At 26.9% G+C, this 24,635-nt stretch overlaps 1 protein-coding gene across 4 annotated transcripts in view; it reads right to left on the minus strand.

Annotated features, from left to right (window-relative positions):
- Shal (Potassium voltage-gated channel protein Shal) overlaps positions 1–24,371 on the minus strand; it is a 69,940-nt gene extending 45,569 nt beyond the window's left edge. For 2 of the 4 annotated variants that reach the window (XM_089216011.1, XM_089216005.1), the window contains exon 1: positions 22,451–24,371. In XM_089216011.1, coding sequence (XP_089072137.1) covers positions 22,451–23,565 — 1,115 coding nt within the window. In that variant the 5' untranslated portion in view covers positions 23,566–24,371. The remainder of the gene's footprint in view (positions 1–22,450) is intronic. The other 2 variants (XM_089215996.1, XM_089215991.1) reach the window with 2 other exon arrangements.
- Between the last annotated feature and the right edge of the window lie 264 nt (positions 24,372–24,635).

Here is a 24,635-nt window from a genome sequence, read left to right on the forward strand (position 1 = left end):
AGTATATTATTTATGATTTGAATATTAAATGTTTTATAGTTTTGTTGTTTATAAAAAATAGAGGATTCGTGTAATTATTCATGTATAATTTATCAAATTTTAAACTTTGAATTTTTATATTGTTGCAACTATGGTAAAATCAGTTAACTATTTTAAAATTGGTAATTATTCATTCATAAATAATTTGAAATGTTGATAATTCTTATGTGTAGGCATCATTTCTTGAAGAACGATTAAATCTCTAAGTAAAACGATAAATAATAGTTTAGTACGGTTGTTTTTTAGTGTGGGCATTTGTAGGATAAAATAACAAAATAAATGTTCCTTTTTTAAGCCACTAAGGTTTTAGTGGTTTATTCTGTTAAGATTATGATATTTATTTACTAAAATTATATTACTATTTATAAAATAAGATACGTTCCATAACAGAACAACGCAAGTATCTAAAATCTAAATGTAAAAATAAGATAAAACACAAACCTATAGTTAACATTTAATAATACAAATCATGAATCCACTTTATTGTGGTAGACGATAGATTTGTATAAAATAAGAATAGATTTACCATAAATGTTAGGTACAATAACGTGTATAAGTTTATGGTATGAACAGATAACAACAATTTGTGAATTCAGCTACCTATTCATTATTAATTAATATTTTTATTGTAATTAGTATAAAATATTTTGTTTATGCATATTTATTTTGAATAGCTACCTACACAATTATATGAAATTCAATAAAAGTTCTTGAAAATGTGTATTCAGAAATCTCAGGCATTTTAGCAATTTAAAGTTTTTAATTAGACATTCTTACCAATACTATGACATTCTTAGTAAATAACAATAGTCGTTATGCACCTTATGAAAAGTGAAAGCCAACATTTTCTTATTGTGTTACTCAAGTTAATCTTATATGTGTGTTCTGTCGATTCAAAGTTTTTCGAACTTGGATTTAGTTTCCAGACATTTATGAGCTTACCTAAATCGGTAACGAGTAGTAAATTTATTTAAAGTAATTTTCTACAGTTAAAATATACCTTAAAACGGTTTTAATAAAACCTATATACTGTAACTAATTTAGTTAGTGTTTTTATGGAGAAACTAGATTTCTCGATGTCATGGACGATTGATTATGTATGTTGACTTTACACATGTGGTAATTGTGCCTCCACCAATAAATCTAAATCAAAAGCCTCTATACACCTATACCTACATATATTTTGAAATCGTATAAAGAATATCGCTCAATCAACGTCTAACAAGAATCGGTATCGACTATCGATGTATAGGTACGTCTCATTTTTGCGCTGTAGGTAATCCTGCTAACAGTAAGTACCTACATTATATAGGCAGTGAATAGTGATGCAGTGTAATATAAAATAATTTATGTATGTTATATATTATATATATTTATAATAAGAGATCATATAAGTATATATATATATATAGGGCATTGTAATTGCTCGATGTTTATGTAAACTTTTCTAGTTTTATACGAATATTATAGTGATATAGTATGTTGATTATTTAATATATATATTTGTGCATAATATAGTCTATGTGTATTTTCATAGTATATTATATCATACTATTAGCTGATCCTACAGAGCGTTGCTTGTGATAAAATAAATAATGTCAGTGGATTTACCTTGTTTTTAATTCCGTTAAATGTAAACTACACATATTTTTAACACGGTGATTTAGATGGTTTTGATCAAATACAATAATACATGCTGTACTAAAATTAAATACAATTACAAAAACTATCTATTTTATTTTGTGTAACCAATATCAACCCTAAACAAACGAATTTATTTTTATTTTTCTTGTGCCAATAAATCTCTCTTTAAAACGCGAAATTTATAAAATTGATTTTGAGATGCACGTCTTCGGATATAGGATTACCTATGTACCAAATTTCAGAACCATGTGTGCAATATACTTGGCTGTCGATCGCTTACACGCACACACATACACTAACATTGCTTTTTATTAATATAAAATATATGCATTTTATATAGTTGTGAATTGATATTTAAAATTAAAATAACTAAATGCGAACGATTTATTTTCGTTCAGACGTCCAGAATTATACATACTTGCACCGTTCTTCACACGAAACAATTCAAATGTTTCTTCAGTAACTTCAACCTCACTCAATTAATCATAAGACCATAACTATGTATTAGGTACATTTTATACGATTTGTAATTTTGTTAATTATTATATAACATTTTTCGTTTAGAATAATTAAATACAGTTAACTTGTAATATATTATTCGTTTATTTTATTATTATATAATACATCATTCAAAATAATTATACTTTAAACGTTTTTATGAAAACACAAAAATACAAAATACATTTAATTATTATAAACTTTAATTTAATATAATATTATATTAATCACACAGAGGTTAAAACTGATGTTTAAAATATTTAAATCAAACGATAGCCGTTTTGAGTGGATCCCAGTAGTGGTTGTATTTTAATTCGTGTAAACACATTATTAATAAGTTTTGACGGTTTTTTGTATTTAATTTTTCACAGAATACTGAATAGACACTATTATGCTGATTTAAAAACTTTTAAAGGTACCTAGGTATCTATTTTTACAAAAAAACAAATGAAAATATAATAGGTTTTCAATATTTGATAGGTACCTATTTTATGTAAAGATATCAACTTGATTTAAACAATACAGTAATATATTTTTAGTTATATTATTTGATTTGACACAAGCTGAAATTCGAAACAGGCAAATAAAATAGTATTATTAAATGACTTAAATCGATTTATTTATAGTAAATATTTTTGGTTCAAAATTACTTTAGCAGGAAATTCTTTTTAAATGCAAGTTATAAAAATCTTAATTAATATTTAAAACCCTATCATAGAATTTAAAAAAATAAATTTACTTTTAGCATGATAACATATTACACTTGTAAAGAACTATCTACCTATACATATTGCAATAAGAAAACTAATAAACATAATATAGAGACTTTCAGAAGTTTTCGTACATTCATTGATTCATTGATCCATATTATTAAGTAATGTATTCAAACACATTGAATAACTTAAAAGATACAATTGTAAAGAGCGAACTACCGTGAATCAAATAGTTTAATTCATAAATTAGATATGTTATATTGTTACCTACATATTTTTATATTTAAATATTTAAAATCACGTTTACTCAAATAAATCTGTTGCTGACTGCGATAACTTAAACCAATTTATATTTATTTATTTTTAACACAGCTTTAAGAATTATAGGCATGTAGATTTGATTCCAAGGCTCAATTCGATATTTTATTATCTGGACCGACGAGATTCTTATACGAATAACGGAAAAAGAAAATCATGTCCAATCCATTATAACAATCTGAAAAGAAGAATTCAAATCATTTCAAATATTACACTGAATCGTAAGATTAAAAGAATAAATCAGGTGGAAGTTTCGTGAGAAAATAATATGTTAAATTTATGAGTACAACATTCGGAAGAACTACTTTACATGTCATGTAAATTAAGTTTAACTTTAACATGGTTGTACCTATTTATGATTGTGTCGATTGGGAATAAGTATACGATGAGTTAGACAAAGTTAGTAATTACATTATAGAAACGTGGAAAATCTGTAATGTATGTGACCTTATTAAAATATATACGAATAAATCAGAATAATTTATATTACTTATTTAGTAAATTTAATTGTAAGAATAAATTTTAAATCAAAATATACCTGCAGTTAACGACTAAAAATAAATGTAAGAATGGAAAGATATTTTTTCGTTTATATCAATTTATACTAAATAATAAATATAGTTAAAATAATTAAATAATAATGTCACTTGTTGACTTGAAAATTATACATTATACGTTGTACCTACGTCAGATTATGTAAAATTTTTAGTTATTTTTAATTTTAAGCAAACGAATTGAAATACTTCGGTCGTTTGTTAGTATCACATAATTATTTTAAGCTTATTACAGAATTCGGTCTCTACTCGTCTCTAGTATCCATTAGGTATAATTAGAAACTTTTAATTACGATGTGTATATGTTTTTTTAGATATCTGAATTAAAAATAAGAAAAAAATATGAGAAGTCTGTACATTTTGTTGTTGTGTTTATTAATTAAATGGAATTACTAATTAGAAAATTTAGTAACTTGATCACTTTTTATTTGTTTATTTTTGGTCCATCAACACAAATATAATTGAAACTATTTTCACGTATTTTAATACGTATTAACAACCGAAAACTACCAAATAGTAATTTAATCCTTACCATTATTTTCCGAGGATAATGGGTAATGTTGTTAGCTGTCAATAGAGTAAATTTAAAGTTGAACCAAAAATATTAACACTAACAGAAATATAAAATTATTATAAATGTCATATTATATTAGTTTTTAATTCAAATTGATAGTTATTTACGTCTTTCTCCGATATTGATTGTCCAAATGTCTTACGCAGAAACCGTGAAAAGCAAATATTATGATAACACATGGGGGAAGTTTAAACAATATAGGCATCTATAGGTATATTATTTTACGATGTTTTCTTAAGCTTCTATTACCCAACATAACAATAAATAACTATGTTTGTATAGATATAACGCTTCTAATTTATATTGATTTCATCACTTATTGTAACATGTCAAGTTGGTCTAACCTTATCTACCTAATTGGGTATACATTTTGCAAAATTCACCCATTAGGTAGCTTTTAAAAAAAGTGTACCTTTTTGAAAATTGATTATACCCCAATTGATAAGAATCATAATTTTTAAGTTTATCATCATGAACAATAATAACAAGAACTATTATGGTTTAATGTAAAATTGACTGTGTAGTGTTTATTTAATGTAAGACGTATTATTTATTGTTTATTTATAAGTTGGTATATTGTACTCGCTATCATAATTTTATTTTGTTGACAAATTAAAAATATTGTTACGAATTAGTTAAACTATATTAATTTAAGTTACACCAGAATGTAGTTTAATATTATGATCATTAAGTAAGTTTTAAAAGGAAAACTTACTCAAATAGTACTAAAAGAATCAAGGTCACCAAAAGTTATTTCCCCAGTGCGGCAGTGGGTTGGTATCTATATCTTACATAGGTAGTCGTGTAATTACACTATTATGGAAGGCAATGAAAATGGTTCGGGTATGTGTAATTATAATTAAATACAAATAGTGAATTTTTAATTAAAACATAAAATTTATGAAATTTATAAGATGTTCATTATTTTTAAATGCAACAAAATCTTGTCTTTAATTTAGGTATACCTTGAATGAATTAAAAATATAGTTTTAGATACCTTATATAATAATTAGTACATACCTATATAGTTGACCGTAAAAATTGCTGTCTATTGATAAATAAATAAAATATAGAAATAAGTTAAATTTTAAACACTATTGACCTAAAATAATAGATTTGCCAAAAAAAGATAATGGTTCAATAGTTCATATATACCTGCAGTTAAAATATTCTCTAATTAAATTATAATTAGCAATTAATTCACCAACTATCAGAAATGCCATTGTGAATATGAGTAAATAATTCGATTATAATTATTTAATATATTTACTTCAAATATTAAGCGAGGGATCAATTCAACTTCAAGTAACAATTAAGTGATGATTATATGCTGAATATACGTAAAATCAAACCCCATAAAGAAAAAAAATTCATATCCTTGTTGAAAGATACTAAAATTTACTGAACATGCAAAAAAATCTATACAAAGTATAAATATGGCTTACTAATATATGCTCCGTTATTAAGGTCAAAATGCTTGATGTAACAAATTCGATTTGCGTGGATTTATATTTTGACCTGAAGCCGTCGAAAGTAACATATTGTATAACTTTATTATTTTGAATTTAAAAATAATTTATCTGTGTCATCGGTGTGCTAATGAAAGTATTTTTAATTTTAATAGTTTGGTATAAATACATTCATAAAAATATTATTGTAATATTAATAATTAATACCACATAACACATTGTGCTGTGGATAAAATATGAAGTAGGTTGGTATAATAATTATTATTAAAATTTTTCAGCACACCAGGTGCTATTACAAATATATTTATGATTATAATTTAATCTTTACATTTAAATTGATGATAGTAATGATATAATATATTAGTTCATGGCAATAGTTATAAGTTTATGTTATATGTAATATTATAAAAATAAAATTGAAAACGTTGCGATGGGTAATGAATAATAATAATAATAATTTTTTTCAATTGGTTTTTACTTTGACACCTTTGTTTTAGGCATATTGATCATTAGATCCACAAACACATGCAATAAGTAATAAGTAATTTTAAATTCTTATAAAATGAAATTTCTTTAGAATTTCTTTATTATTACAAACAATAACTAAAATTGTTGATAAGTAATTTTGTTTTTGGTTCACTGTGTCTAAATGAATCAAAATAAGAAAAATGACAAGTAATATTGCACCAACATTAAGAATTTTATCAATCATACGAATACCGATAAAACGATACCAATACATTCTAAAATTTTGTCTAAAAGTTAATTTATATTAGGTTCATAGTAAATCTATATATAGTTATTATATTAATTATAACTGTTGATAATAGTTTGACTATTCGAGTTTACGTTAAAAAGTTTAATTGACTCTATAAAAAATATGGATCAATATTTATAGGTATTATAATGACGTTCTAGCAGTTCGAAAGTATAAAAATGTCATGGTTTTATTTAAGATTTCGTTTTTACACAAGATTATATTTGCATAAATCGAATATTTTTTATGCGAGGCTATAACTCTTGTCCTTGTCAGATATAATCTTATCCTGCCAAGGAATAAATTAAAACTTTCACACATTTAGTTTGGAAATATGAGCTTTACTGTTGGTTTAGTTAAGTTGTTTGAGATAAAAATGTTTTCTAATAATATTAAGTTTAAAGTGTAAACTTAAGATGAAAAAATTAAAACATTTAAAAAAAATATCGAATTTCATAACTTAAATTAATTTAAACCTACTATAAATTAGGCGCCTGTATCATATGTCTAAATTTGTTTAGGTATTAAGTTATTAAACATATGAATAAACAATTTTAATAATTAGCCACATATTATGATATATTGTACAGTGTATTTAGAGTCCACGATAACTGTTATATAAAATAAATTAAGAATGTTTCTTGTACAGCTACAATGTATGAAATCATATTATTATTTTTAATCATTATTTATTATTTTAGGTCTTCTGCAAATGGAAATAAAAAAATACACACAACAGTATAATTCATATAACTCATAATGTAATTAATTTTGATAAAACATATTTGTAAATAACCGAAATTCATATATAAAAAAACCTATTCGTTGTTAAGATAAAACATATTATTCATTCTACTTTAAATTGTTCAACATTCATATTAGATACAAATTTACAATAATTAAGGTTTATTCAACATATTATAATATTATAATAAAAATATACCTATTTATCCGTGTATTTTTTTTTTCATTAAAAATACTAATTTAGTATTTATAAATACATAATACATATTGTATCTAAATAAATAGACACTATACATAGGTACTTGATATGTGTTTTCATGCATATATTAGTTACTAAATTTAGTACCTAAAGATTCTTAGCAGACCGATAGGAATTTAGCTATTGATCTGAAAATGATGCGTATTTTTGTTTTTGTGTGTATCTGTTACGCCGAATTTATGAAATTGCCGATTACATGAAATCCGCTGTTGCCGACAACGTGTAATCGGCAACTATGCCACCAAATTCACAAAATCGGCAAATTTTGATTGGTAATTTCATGAAATAGGCACACTTTTTTCTGCCGATTTCATAAATTCGGTAACACATTCCAAATATGAAATAGTGATACCTATATAAATAATCAAAATTTCACGCGTGTTCATTATTGGCATTACCATGCCATTATCTTTATTCCCTATGACGATAATACGATGCCATCATATAGGTAAGTACAAACATTGTATCTTAGTTTGTATTGCTTTGATAAAAGTATAAATATAATATGAATATATAACTAAACATATTAATATAATTTCATAACTTTCGACTTTTTTTACGACTTTTTACATATAATTTATTATTACAATATGATTTTATTATATTTCCAGTGTTTATGTATAATCATAAATATAACACATTAATTTATATTGAATTATGTGTTATCATTATTTTAAGAATGGTCTTGCCGATTTCACGCAACCGGCAGTATTATGCATTTAAAGTTGCCGATTTCACGTTGTCGGCAACAGCGATGCAGATTTCACGAAATCGGCAATTTTTCTGCCGATTTCATGTAATCGGCAATTTCATAAATTCGGCGTAACATATCTATGAGTATAAATGATTTATAATTGAAAAAAATGCTTTGATTTTGGACTACTTCACTGGTAGAAAAATGAGTTTAGTTGGTACTTTACGAAGGAAAAAAGTAAAAATTCTTAGTACTATTCAAAATAAGCAGAGAAAAAGAAAAAAGTTTAATTTATAACGGACGTTTTTTTGCAAAATCAGTCTTAAAAACTAATAAGATCGAATTTGTTATTTTGTTATAACTCACCAATTATTTATATAAGACATTAATAGATATGAAATAATTTTCAAAATATTATTTTGTGCTGTTTATATTATGTGAAGTACAAAAAAATTATTTTCAATTTTCTTCAGTTTTTATTTTTTTAAAGTTATGTAGGTAGGTATGAAAACATAATTTCGAAAGTACATGATCACAATATTTTTTTCTAAGTGTTTTAAGTTCAAATTTTTACAACATTTATAATTAATTTATCATAAAGTATACTTAGCAGTTAGTGGGTAATATATTATTCGTAGGTATTTAACGATTTATCAATGAATTCAAATTTAACACATATATTACAGTGACTTATTTAATAAGGATATTTAATTGACACCTTTTTTAGTGTAGATCGGCTACTTACTATTCCCCCTTTTTTTAATTTTATTTAAATTTTGTATTTTTACTGTAACTGTGAGTTTACCACACTCTAAATTCCAATAAAAATAATGTAATTATGTTAAATGTAAATTTATAGACGATTATTCTACATTTTAGACAATTATGGTAAGCTTGTAACCTTGAGGCTTTAATGTAATATTATACCATTTAAAATTCCAATCAATTAGTTACACAAAACGTAAACACTTAAGCACATTAAAACCTTCAAAATCATTTCCAGAAAAAAAGTATATCGTAAAACCAATAGTCTTTCCGCTTCATCCTACAGGATCTAAAATGGTCTTGGTGGGTATTACTCATAATATGAATAGATTCCACAATTTAATGTAATAATAGTGCCAAAACTATTTTAAACTTCTTCTTTTTTAAGAACAACATGTATTATATTATAAATATAAAAAAATAAGTCATTTTTAGCTTTTATGAAATGTTTGTATTAATTTACCGATCATTATTGAGTTTTTTAATTTAAATTTACATAAAATATACCTATCTATCCACTACGATTATTGAGATTACTAGGTAATACGTATAGCCGTATATTTACTACTATATGTCTATATTCAGTTAAACTCAATTAAAATTATTAATATTCGATACTATCGGTAGTCATCTAACTAACTCCACTGAAGTATTCAAATATTATTTTGTAAGGTTAACATTTTATAATAATAATTTTTGAATGTCGTTAAATCAAATTTTTTAAAGAAAACATTATATGACGTAATATACTTATATTAATATTATAATTTGCTGTTTAAAAAGTAGTTTTCATATCAACATGGATTAAAAAGATTGATTTTCACTGTCATTTATATTGAAATAAAGTTCATACGCATATAGCAATAATACGTATAACACAACCCCACATGAGTCAAGTGACTCTATGTAAAAATGAGACTCAGGTGTATACATTAATTCAGTTTAAATTTAACGATACGCTTATTTTAATATTAGCAGCTACGTTATTCAAATATCATAGAGATATTAGGTATTTAACAAGAAATAGTGAATGTATTGAAGATGACGTAAAACAATACAGTTATAATGAACAACGGTACAATTATAATATAATTGTATCAAATGAGTGTTGAACTATTACATAACCATATTATGTTTAATTTAAATATTGTTTAAATTATTTTCTAATCATTCAACAAATATGTCGTAAATATGATAAAATATTAATCGAATACTGTTTATTTATTCCTACCTATAGTTAGTGCAAATTCAAATATATTTAAAATAAATGTTAGTTTAGGTAGGTATTGATTTCTAGGTTTTCATCTGAAGTTAAACTTTAGGTGACCTGGGAGTTAGTAGAATTATTATAAATAGATCATAGGGCCACGTTATATTGTTTTCCATTTTTCAATTTTATTTGAATTATTCAAGTATGAATTAAAATCTAATAACTTTGAGTGCAACTTGTCGTAACTTTCTTCGTATTTTTAATATTTTTGCAATTTTTATGATGCTTTACATTTGTAGCACTATTTTTTGGTAAACGCATTAATATAATCATTTTTAGTCATCAAATTGGAACAAGCCTAGGCCCAAATCCTGACAATGAAACCAACACTATTGAATTCTTCAAAACAACCAAGTTACTCAAACTACTTTAGCCAACCTTTCAATGTATAAAATACCAAACAAATTAATTCTAACTATTTCTCTTGTATTTTTTTCATTTTTTTGTTTTTTCTCTTATTTCTTTGCTCTGTTCTTTCTTATAAGTATGATTAATGTATGTTTATAGTGATTTGCTAATGACCTAGTAGTCGAAGCAGAAATTGTATAAATTACAAGACCAATAAAAAAATAAAAAAATAAAAAAAAATAATCATTTTTATTATAAATATAATTACGTAATAAACATTCATGATCTGTTCTTCAGCCATTTATTGAATTTTAAGGAATTTTAAGGAATTTAGTTGTTTTATTATTTTGTAAATGTAAACAAAAGCCATAGTTATAAAAAATAAGCCTATTATTACAAATATTAGGTGTAAAAAAGTAAATTGCAGTGTTTGTTGATGAGAATAAATGTTTTCATTTGATGAATTAGAACTTATCTGTAAGTTATGTAAAACTAAAGTAATAGCGTGCTGAAAAAAGTAGGTAGCCTAGTAATCGTACATTTTTGAAATGAAAAACTTAAGTTGGTGTTTATTCAAAAAATTAGTATTAAAACGACTAAATTCTGTCAATATCCCTTTGCATAGGATCAATAATAGAAAATATAAAGGAAAATCAAATCTGAGGTTCAACAGATGAAACTACACGGATGTGGATGGGATATAATAATATGTGACTGATACTTAGATCATATACTAGTACATACATGATCTAAGAACTGATGTCGTGGTCGAAACGCTTAAAACTAACCAATTAGAAAAGGTGTATACTCGTATGTTAAATACACTATACAAAAATTATTGATGAAGTAAATTATTCAAAAATTATTTAAGTAATCAATTTAATCCTTCTTTGACAAATTTGGTATCACGTGGTATTATGCATCGAGTTATAGAAGATTTATAAGGACAATTTCCTGAAATAGACAAACTCATTGATAAAATTAATCAAATACTTTTAAAAGCACTAAATAGAATAGTTGTTAGTGTTAAAAATAAAGTACTTTATCTCACTCTGTATAATTACTGACACGCCTTTTTATGTAACGAATCATACACTGCACATAGATCTTGGTAACAGACTGTCACCGAAGTGGCCACATCCTACTACAAGTGCTTCCGCTTCCGTCGATGGTGTTGTCTTGACTCAATTTAGTTAAACAATTAAAAAAATATATGTAATTTATATTATATATGTATAACATAATCTATTACATAGTCGAATATATTTGAGTGTTACTGCTGGCTGCTGGATAATTTCTTTCCTCGTATTATCTTCAGATATTTGTATAATATGTTACGCACATATGCGTATTGTAAATACTATTACAGCTTGTAGATATTACAATTAATGTTGAAAAAAAAATAAGGTACCAGGTATGCAATTATCACCATAGCCTAAACTCACACGCTGTGGTACGTGACTTGAGATTGCGAGGTACCTACTATTGAAAATATTTTAACCGAGTGAAAAGAGTTGAGCAAGAAAATTGTTCCTAAAGAAGCCGTTTCAATAAAAATATCATAAAATAGTTTTTCTTAGACTTCAACTAAAGCCGATTTTCAATTTTCCAGGTATTTACCAGAAACAATTTCTAACAAGAAAATGAAAGACTTCTATTAATTAAAGACATTGAAATAATAAATAATATAAATATATATTTGAAAAATATTTTGTGGAATCGAATTTCAGTTCACGAAATGTTCTTGAAAGTTTTGAAAAATAACGCTAGCTTTAAAAACATACGAAAAATAAATTAAAATATACTGACTGAAGAATGACAATATTTAAACGATTTAACCGAAGAGTTAATAGAACTATAAATTATAACTTATAAATATAAATTATAAATTTAAAACTAAAAATAATGTGATATCTAACTAAGTGTATTATGAAGCAAATAATTGCAATTATTGTTTTGTAATACTTATTCATTTGACTGTATTAGAGTAATGTGCATACAGTAAAATAAAAATAATAAATATTCAAATTGAATTAAATATATTGAAATATTTTACCAACATAAAAGAAAATTTCGAATTAAGTTTCGAGCAGTCTAACTATGACTATGAGTAAATTATTGATTTTACGGTTATAGGCTTGTACTATGGTAATCAATTTTAAAATAAGTCTCAATCTAATATATTTATAATAATTAAATGCTGAAGGTATCTACTTCCATAATACTAAATTAATCACGAATTGTAGGTAATGTCAATTTTATTTTTCAAATTTTCGATAGTTTTGAATAAATATGTAAAAAAAAACTAAAAATAATGGCAAAAAAATGTAAGCATCCGTTTTAAATAAAATTGTGAACACTAGTAAGTACCTAGTTCATGAATTATTGTTGCTTTCAAATTTAAATAAATCTACCCAATGGCCAATTATAATGGTCAAAATCCATTTTTCAAACAACATTTCATTTTTTTTTTAAATTTTAAGTAGGTAGATATGAAATAAAACTGTGCAAAAAATGTTTAATATGGTTAGAATTGAATACCAACAACCTCGTACAAATAATAAATGTTAAGTCTTAAAAACGTAAGTTATAAAAGTACAAAAATAAACTGTATAAAAACTGAACAAATCTTTTAACCTATTCTATAATGTATACATGACATCCATCGCAGTGTTTGGCTCCATAAATAACTTTTGTAACACATTTGCTTAAAATATAATTTTTTTATTAATTATTGCTATTATTGAACTCTTGATAACATTGTTTTTTGTTTACTATACGCTCATACGAAAAATTTTATGAAATATTCAAAATACAATATTTTTTCTACTTTATATATAAGACATGAATACAATTAAATATTTATTACGTATAAATAACATTATATGTGAGTACCATATAATGCTAAGATATTTTAGGATGAATTTAAAAATACACAGTGAGTGAGTGAGTGAGCCAAATATATTTTTTTTAACAATCTACTTATAAAATTATTAATTTTTGAAGCAATACTGGTTTTTTATGAGGTTAAGCTAAAATAACAAAATTGTTATCCTTGTCACTAACTAATCAAGAATCAAATTGTTAGGAATTAAAATGTGAAATGTAGGTAACAACTAGCATACCTACTTTATAAAAATTACAGTAGGTGTCAATAAGTGTAAACCTAGTAATTATAGTAGTGTACCAGTTGCAAAGTTACCATTTTGTTCTGGGGGGGGGGGGGATATATATAATTTAATGGATATGTATGATACTATGATGTACAATAGGTATAATTTGAGAGCCTATATAGATAAGAACGTTGTGAATTATATCCGTGATCATAATTTATAACATAATATCATAGATAATATAGATAATTTTATAATTTTTTATCAAATATTAGTCAATGCATTAAGCATTAATCTGGGAATCTATTTCCATCACCCCTCCCCCTACCATAACTACGACACTTTAAATTACTGTAATTAAATATTTTCAATGTGTATTTAATGATAAATCATTGAATACTAAAAATGATTCTGAATAAGCGGACCGTCAGCCTATACCTACGTATTACTGTAAGTATATTTTGATAAATTAACATTGCTATTATGATAATTTATTTTATCGAAAATAATTGTTGAAAAACAACATAATAAAATTGCACATGTCTATAAATAGCTTAAAAATGTAAAAAAATATTGATTTATACCAGGAAAAAAATTTACCTCCTTAAAGTATCAATGAAATTCATTATTCCACTAGAAAAAATATTATTGTTGAAAATCAAAGCCTTTTTTCTATTATAAATGAATAATATTTAGCCAAAAAAAAAAAAAAAAAACACACGCATCATATTAAAATATCATTGATTATTATTGAACAAAACCGAAAATAATTGAAATTAAATTTTAAAAAATTGTTTTATAAAAAAGTAAGTTTGTACATGAAATTTTAAATATTAAATCTCATAGGTACTTCATATTTAAAAATTCTAGTGCTGTTCATGATAAAAGTGAATCTGAACAATCGATAAACTTTTATAACAAATGTTCATGTGTGTTGGTAGGTATGCGCGTCAGGATACATTTTTAAGTAGTAAAAATGTTCTTAAAGTTTCAGATTGAATTTTTATTACTTGGAAATTAAATACAACTGAAACTTTTTAAATGTCAAAGTCATAAGTTTCTAATAGTATTTGTAAAAAAAAATTGACATTTTAAAATTACGGGAAAGTCAATTTAAAGGTTCCTATACATACCTAGTAGGTACTCAATAACTATTTTTTTTTAAATAAGAATTATTATTAAAAAAAAAATTGTATATGTTCTATTGTTTTACTAATTCTTAAGTTAACTTATACAACATATTCGGTTTTTGAAAAGGTTAAGTAGATATATGTTTAGTTTATTATAGCCTTTAACCATATTATATATTATATATTGTGAGAATAATTGAAAAGTTGTAATTTAGTATAATATAACAATACTGAAAATAAGTCCGAAATTATATGAAAATTATTTTTTTTTCCAAAAAAATAGGGTAGGTTAGGAGTAGATAATGATGACTTAACGAATCGAGGTGGTAACAATTAATTATAAGACAAATACGATTCCTAATTCGTCGGCTTAGGGATATACATTATTATTATGTACTATATATCATAGTTAACAGTTTCAGGAGTTGTACAATTAAGTTGTTTCAATTATAAAGTGACAAAAGTAATAAGGTTACTTATTAGTTTTCGTTGTTTAAATATACTTTTTATAGAAGTTAAATTATTACTACCTACCTTTAGATTATAAATAACTTCAGGAAATGACTTTTGAGATATCGAAAATATAAATCCAATTAAAATTTATAAATTTAGTATGGTATATTGGTATATATATATTATACTTGAGCATTTTAAATGTAAATACCTATATTATATTAAACCTAGTTTAAATCTCATTTGGATTAGTTTGATAGTTGAATATGAAAAAAAAAAAATATTGAAAACTATTATGAGATTTTCATATTTTATGTAGGTTTTTTTATCATGAGCAACCACAACAACTTTTTCTATTTCAATTTTTAATCTTGTTTTGAAAAATCACAACTGAATTGGGCATTATTTATAATTATAATACATTATTATTGGTTACTATTATGTATTTTTTGTCATTCGAATAAAACAATTAATTACTTATATTAATTGTGTTATTTAAGCATTTTTAAACAGCCGATTTGCCAACTATTTTTGTAATGCATTTATTTAGCCTATATGGCTTTATCATATTGGTATCTACTGATATGTATTTATGAATATTTTTCAATGAAATTATAAATGTTTACACATACCATTTAACTGATGTTAGCAAATAGTTAGCGTTGTAATTTATAAAATGTGGAGGTTAAAAATTCGATTATTAAGAGGTACCTACGTAAATTGTAATTAATTGAAATTTATAATTTAACTTTTGAATTTCTTGAAGTGTCTGACTTAAATATCACATATATTTAAAATTAAAGTTATTTTATAAACATAAATACTTACATAAAAAAAAAAAATAAAAAAAATAATAATAATGGTCATCCGCCAATTCAAAAACAATCAGATTTTTTTTTAAATTGGTTTTGAAAAATAATCTAGACGAGAATAATATCATACAATTTTGGATAATTAAAAAAAAAATTATGGTTTAATAAATATATTCGTAATTAATATCACAAAATAATAATTAAATATAATACCGCATTTTGTTTAGAATTATTAGGTGTATAATTTTAAACTTAAAATTATAAAACATCAAAATAATTGTGTAATAATAGTGAGATTTTTGAAAATTAATTTGAAAGTTGAATGCATTAGTAAGTTTATAATTGTTTAATGTTTAAACTTAAAAATGTTCAATATCTGAAATAAAATCTTTACTAGTAAAAAATTCAGTTTTCTGATTTAAATCGTAGTTTGATAAATATGGATAATATATTGTTTTTTTTTTAAGTTAATAAAGTCACCTACCTCCTTTTATTCATGTACACATTTGAAATAATAATAAATTTTGATTTGCATGTTGTAGTTAAGTTTAGGAATAATACTACTTATTATGGTTTGTTTATTACCAATTTCAGTGTAAAATATTACCGCTTGATATAAATCTTTCATAGTTTGTGCATAAATAAATAAATTCTAACATAAAATGTAATTATTGAACATCACTGAGAGTTGTAAAAGATAAATATTGTCATATTTAACGTTCTGCTATAATAAGAATAAAATAATTATTTACAACATCAATAATATTTGAAATAAAGTGATACAATGTATTATGTAGGTTCTATACCTAGTAGTATACCTACTATGTTTTATATGATCAACCGTTAAGGTTTTAAATTGCATGTAACTGAGTTATAACTTTATATGAGTATATATTTCAATTATTATTACATGTTTTTTATGGTTTTATTTTATTGCAAACTCTGGTAAATGATCGATTAATTATTTGTTTTAAATTTAGCTCTTATTAAACAAAAAAAATTATTCAATACGAAAAAAATCGGAAATATTTCATTTAAATTATCATTTTTACTAGCCATACGTACCTATATATAAATGACTATAAAATAGACAATATTTCTCTAGTATTATAACTGTAAAATATAAAATATAAATAAAGGTTAGATTAAGTTTTAAAGAACTAAAGATTCAAAGATTTCTACTTTGAAAATTGTTTTTACAGTGCCTTAACTACATCTTATTATATATATTATATGTTTGAATACAAACTCCTGTTTCCCGCAAACTCAATAAATGATTTATACTAATTAAATGAATAGGTAATTTTAAATATAAATATAAATATAAATATATAATATTCAATTTATATATTTTAATACTATTACTCATATGTTATATTGTTATCTCAAATTATATTAAATAAATAACTTCAATACCCCATAATGGAGTTCAGATAATTAGATTAAAATATTTAGTATTTATACCTATAGGTGTGTATATTGTATACACTATACAGCATAGTTGTAATATTAACAGCGGCCGTGTTGATATACGTATTTTATTTTATAATTTTAAGCTACATTTAGGTAGAATTAATCACTAAGGTTTAATCCAATACTAGGAACCCACAATAATTAAACATGTAATTCGGATTTAGTATCTTTTCATTGTATCTATATAATTGTCATTACACAAACAGCCAAAAGGATAATATATTAATCCTCTGTCATCAGATGGACTTTAGTAGAGGATTTGAAACATTTTTAAAATTATATTTAATATAGACTCGAATGGGAAATATTTCTATTTAGCAGAAAAGTACTTCATAACAATTAAAACGAAATATATTATTATTTATAATAATAAAAGATAATATTTTATTAATTTAATGAATTCGACAAGTTCAATAAGTAAATAGTGGAGTACACCGTTTACACAGTTTACATAGTTTTGATTTTAATAAAATTAAAAATAAATATTATACATAAGAATTATTCCAATATTCGTAATAAATACAATGTACCGTTTTAATAATGTCGTTAAAGCTATCAAGAATAAATAAGAGTTATAAAAAATCATTTCATGGATAGATATATAAGTTTAATTTAATTCGATTACGGTACCATGATATAATTTATTAGGTACTTTATTTTATTTTTGATATCAACAGACTTAAACTATTTAGTATTTGCTAAAGTTATACTTTTTAGTTAAATTTGTAGTGCAGTTATGAAAGTCAATTAATATTTCAGTTTTAAAATTTGTTAAAAAATACTCACATTTTAAATACCTAGTTAATTTTATGATCACCTGATCACCTGATGCTATAATAAGTAATATAAAGCTAAAAAAAATACATATTTTTTCTAAATTTTAATCTTATATAAGTATGAACCCCTACCAATCTCAACTAAAAAAATATTAGTCTATACAATTATAAGTATAAATATTAGACATGATTGTCAAATGTCTGTTTTAGATACATTTGTAATTAATGTAAGTAATACGCACAACAGACAATCATTTGAGGTTTCAGACGTAATGATGCCAATTACCAAGAACGATTTACCATATTCTATAAAATAATATTTTTTTTTTCATCGAAATAAGAAACTACACTCTTCGAAAATTAATACATGGGTACATATTATAATCTTATTTAATAAATAGGTTCTGTAAATGTATTTTAAAATTAAAAAACTACCATTACTTGTAACACGATACATAACTAAATTATTTAGGTCGATATTAAGGGTTGTTGTACAGTAAATTTCTGACAAAACTGTCAAATAACTTTGTTATAGACGTTGTTGAAAATAGTAACTTGTGAACAGCAAATCGCTTTAATCATAGTAGGCAAAACTTTTCATTACCTGCAACTTCAACCTTATTTCAAATGATAACTATATACTAAGTTTATTTGGTTAAATTCAACAATTTTAATTTTACAGTATATTAACCCTCTTGTATGATATTGAAATTGTATGTTTCATAATATTAATACTTTAAAAAAAAATATGTTTCATAATTTAATTATTTGTTCATTAGTTTTTCGATTAGTTTTTGTCAACTTTTTTATTTCAATTAAAACAGAAAGTTCATGATTGCTTTTATATCAAAATAATATTCAACCATAAGTTATTAATTATAACACAATTAGTATTATAAATTTTGGCTTAATATTATTTCGCTATAATTTAATATTTCGGTAGTAGGTAAAGAATAATAATATGTAGTATAATATAGAACATATAGTTAATAATATTGTATTTTACTAGTTTTAGTGATTGCTTTATTAAATTATTTGAGTAGCTATAATTTTAGTGACACTGATTTCCATAATTTTATGACAAAGTATTAGCCATCATGTATACCTACCTAATATTATAAATTAAAGTTTCATTATAAAGGAATTATCAACATCTTACTTACATATTTTTTAAATCATTTCAAAATTAGTTTTAATTATTTAATTTCAATAAGTTAATAAGACAAAAGTTATTTTAATATTAAATAAAAATGAAAACAAATCTACTTCTTTTAATTAAATACCTATAAAGATTATACTGGGAAGTGAGTTACGTATAAGGAATTTATAGATACCTACTATAAAACATAATAGGTATAATATAAATATTTACAAAGGGTTTCTTCTATATTTTACTATAAAGATCATTATTGATGATTTGAAAAACATATTGTTGAAATACTTATAACTCGATTTGGCATATCATTGTAAAAAAAATCCTTTGAGAACATATTATGATAATGCGTTTTCTCTATACGTTTCTTGATGATACAGTCTAATGTTATCACGAATTTCACATATTTCGCAGCAGCAAAATATCAAAAATCAATTTTCCCATATTACTCTAAAGTCCTGCGGTTTACATATAAAAAGTTACAACGCATTTTGTTATAGAATTTTCTAATCTAACAACTGCGTTATAATGTGTAAGTATCAAACACTTTGTTCCGTAAGGACTTAGGTACTAATTTAAAGCGGCGAGGTAATGAAAATTTCACTCCTTACATTTTATATAAAAAAAATCGTTGTAATAAATACAACTGACTATATGTTCAATAAACACATTATGTTATTTTAACAAGTACATTTTTCTCGTACACTTTATATTTTTCTATCAGTTAGATCTCTTGGCGATGTTTGCTACCACCTATGTATTATTATTTATTAGGTATTAAATGATAAAAAATAATGACAATAGAGTTCTATTAGATTTAATTTTAACCTTCTAAAACATAAAAGGGTTAAAAAATTTAAGAATTAAAACATTATTTTATTTTAAATTTTAAATCTTAATAAGTATCGCAGTTAATGGTCAAGAAATGTATTCATAATAATTATGATATGCATTTTTCTAGTTTTGCAACAATATATAACAAACATTTTACCATTTTAAAAATTAAAAACCAAATACCGTGTAATATTAAACAATCTGCTGTAAACACTTATTGGTGTAATGTGGTGAATAGGTATTGTAGTGGAATGGGATGATTCGTATGTGCAATTTATTGTAATGCCAAATATTTATAACTCATATTGTACCCTTAATGGCGTAATAACATATTAACATGTATAGTAGGTATAATTTATTAAAATAGTTGCTTAATTTTTTCAATATTTAAGACTTTAAGTACCACAAGTAAGTATATATAGGTAGTATAATAAAACAACTATTGATTATATTTACTTGAATTTTCTAAATTTAAATTATGCTGATATGAAACAGTATTAAAAACGTAAATGCCTAATAAAATGAAGAATTTGAGTTTTATAACTGCATATGAAATACTAATAACACAGTTGGCTATTGGAATATCGTTCAACCAATGGCCCGGTTCCAAAGTAGCGTCTATGATTGTTATAAAATACATTAACAGATTTATCGAGTAATAAAATCAATACACACACACATACAAACTATTTGTTAATATATATGTAACACATTTCCAGACTTCAGATATAGTACCTAATGAATGTCTATGATTTACGTAAGACAATTATGTTATAAAAAACCAAAATAATTTTTATGATTTAAATTTAAAACTTTGTTTGATTTTGAACTAAAATGTTTAAGAATAATTCAGTTACGTTTGTTAGTTTTAATAAATAAATAAATTTTATCATTTGTATATTGTAATGAGTTGTAACTTGTTTATTATTATTGTCACATACTATGGTAACATGATGGTATTGTATTAAATTTTAGATTTTTACATCGATTTTTTGAAACAAAATAAATTGCGCTTAAAATCTAAATAAAAGGTATACATTTGTATACATTTGTATATTTATTGTTATAAATATTAATATAAATCTATAATGTCATTAGTTGAGCAACAGCACCTAACCGCATAATATTATACACAAGCTAATCTGATGTGAATGGATTTATTTCGTTTGTATTTAGCTCGGTATTTAGATAGGTAGTGGAAAGAGTTTTAGGTTCCTATAATTCTGGAAAACAATCTATATGGTACGTACAAAAAAAAAAAAAAACCGGATGAACGTATAACATAATCATATACGAGCTGGAAAACAACAGGAATAGTCATCGTAAGGCGAACAGTTGATTTTCAGGATGTGATTGAAAATCGTAGACACATGTGTATAACCCTCTTCAACTGGTGAGGGCCGGCATTCGTATAAAAATCTAAACAACAAATCGTACTCGAGAACAAGTCTCAGTAATACACCTTAAAGGGGATTTAAATGATGTTGGATAGGTACCTAGCTTATAGACTCACCTGCTGTTTTCCATGTAAAGCTTTTTTACTTGTTTAGGCGTTGAAACGAACAAAAAGCTAGAAAACTGCAGCTTAGTAAAAGGTGGAGTACATTTTTGAGATAAAAAAATTTGTAAAAATTTGTTGAACTTTTGGCTAAACAATATTGTATATAAATGTCACTTCGGATAGCAGTTTTTTGACGATTAATAATTAAATTAACAAAAAAACCGTTGTCAAACCGTAAATCTTTTTAACCGTCTAAACATCAGGCACTTCGAACGTGCATTTAGACTACATATAGTTACGTTCATATTAATGCGTCCGTTTATCATTTCAGACGGGATAATATATAATATTTTAATTTTATTATTATCGAAGTTAATTATCACAAAACTATTATGCGTTCTCTTCGAATTTCACTGTTTAACTGTAAAACGTAGTTTATCGCACGGAATAGCACATGGTATAATTATAATTTATTCAGAGTCGGTTTGGAATTGATCCCATGCACACGGTAATGTATATTATGCGCGTACCGCTGACTGAACTGATTAAATGCGCTTACCCCAATGTGGTCATTGTGACGATGGTGTACCAGAAGGCGGCCGGGATGGACGTGAAGTTCGTGCCGTCCACGTTCTTTTCGGCGTAAAACATAACGGTGGCAAATATGATGATGGCCATGGCCAGGGAGAACACCAAGAACCCGAGTTCGGAAGCGCACGACTTGAGCGTGTAGCCGAGTATGCGGAGTCCCTGCGAGTGCCGGGAGAACTTGAATATCCGGAACACCCGGAACACGCGGAGCGTGACGAAAGCGCCGGACACGTCGTCGTTGTCTGTGATGCCCAGGCCGATGTAATAGGGCAAGATGGCCACCACGTCGATGATGCTCATGACGCTGCGCATGAACTTACACCGGTCCGGGGCGGCGAACAACCGCAACAGATACTCGGTGGTGAATATCATCACGCAGGCCGTGTCCAGGCAGAAGAACACGATCTTGTAGCGTTCGCCGCACGGCAGTGTGCCCACTCGACCCGGCCGGTGGCCGCACGGCACCGTCTCCACCACGTTGGCCATGACGGACACGGCGATAAAGAAACCGGTGACGTAGTAGAAGACGAGCGCCGCGGTGGACGTGTGTGGGTTGCCGAATGCCCGCCACATCTTCTGCCGGATGTTGGTGAGCTGTGGCAGGTTCTGGTCGCCATTCTCCGACAGCTTGTCGTCCATCAGCCGCTCGGCGTTCTCACGCTTCCGGTCCCGGTAGTCCTCGTAGCAGCAGTCGCCGATGACGTCTGGCAATATGCCGAAGAACGCCAGCTCCTCGTCATAGCTGGTCAGGCACTCGTGCTTCGGGTAGTGCAGCTTGCCGGTACGGTAATAGTTGAGTATGTGACGGAATATGTCCGGGTCCCGGTCGAAGAAGTACTCCTTGCAGTCTTCGTCGTAAAAGAACTCCCGTTCGTTGGACCCGAGCAACGTGTCCGGGTACTTTTCCACCGTGTTCCGCCATGTCTCGAACCGGCGCCCCGAGACGTTGATCAGTAGTTTCTCGTCGTCTATTCTCCGCCGGTCTTTGGGCACCGGCGGCGGCGGCAATGGGTGCGTGGCGATCGGCACCCAACCGATGGCCGCCGCCCGGGCGAACGGCAGCCAAGCGGCGACCGAGGCCATGCTGTACGGTGGAATGACAGTATCACCGGCGGCGCCGCCGGTCCAGTTGTTCTCGTATAAATAGCATACTCACGCGTCGCTGTACACGCCGCCGCAGTCGCCACTATTGTACTGTCGTAGTGGTCTTTGATCGTCGGCACCGAAACGTGTCGTCGTCGTCTCCCCCCGAACGATCGGGATCAAGACGACAGCGAAATTATATAATATTAAGTTCGACGACGGTACTGCGATGCCGTGTCGACGGCGAATCAAGCCTACTAGATTTACATAGGTTTTTTTCTTATATAAATATATGTATTTTTTTTTTAATTATTCAATTTTTGTATTATATTTCCTTTTTAGTTTTACGCGTGTAATCGAAAATCACGACCGTTCACGCCGTGACGCTCACTTCCTCGGTGTAATTTTAGTAATTTTACTACTACTACTACTACTACTATATTATTACTACTACTACTGGTATCATTATTGTATTTGCTTCTATTATATACATCGGTGACCGAGCGCTTACACGCACAACCCTCTCACGCGTACGCGATGCTCCCGATCGTATACTTTACTCGCGCTCACTCACACACACACACACACACGCGTACATACATACAGTAGCCACCAGTACAGTCGCGAACGCGTGCTATCGCGGATTTTGGCGGAAGCGACCACACCAGACACCCGGCCGACTCGCGACAAGCAGCTACACTGACGGATGACTGTGCCAGGCGGTGACTCGGCGAACTGCAGCCAGTATAGCACCGCGGTGGCGGCGGCGGTTTTCGCTCGGTCGAGTGTTTTATTTTGTTTTGTTTTTTTATTTTTATTTTTATCAAAACGCCGCCGTCGTCATCGTGCTCCGTCGCCGTTGCCGCCGACGCCGTCACTGTACCCTGTCGCTATGTAGTTTATTTTGTATATACAGTGTATGCTATACAGTTGCAGCGCGTACAACTGATGACCCGAGCGCAAGCGCTCGTGGCCCGCTCGCGATCGATTCGCGTTGTATCCGTGGAGCGCGCCCCCCCCGTTCAGGCGTTTCGTTTTCCCGGCACGGTCTCGCCCGACACACGCTATAT

Source organism: Diuraphis noxia, unplaced genomic scaffold (genome assembly GCF_037042655.1).
Source record: "Diuraphis noxia isolate RWA-SAM2 unplaced genomic scaffold, SU_Dnox_SAM2 contig0001, whole genome shotgun sequence".
NCBI lineage: Eukaryota > Metazoa > Arthropoda > Insecta > Hemiptera > Aphididae > Diuraphis > Diuraphis noxia.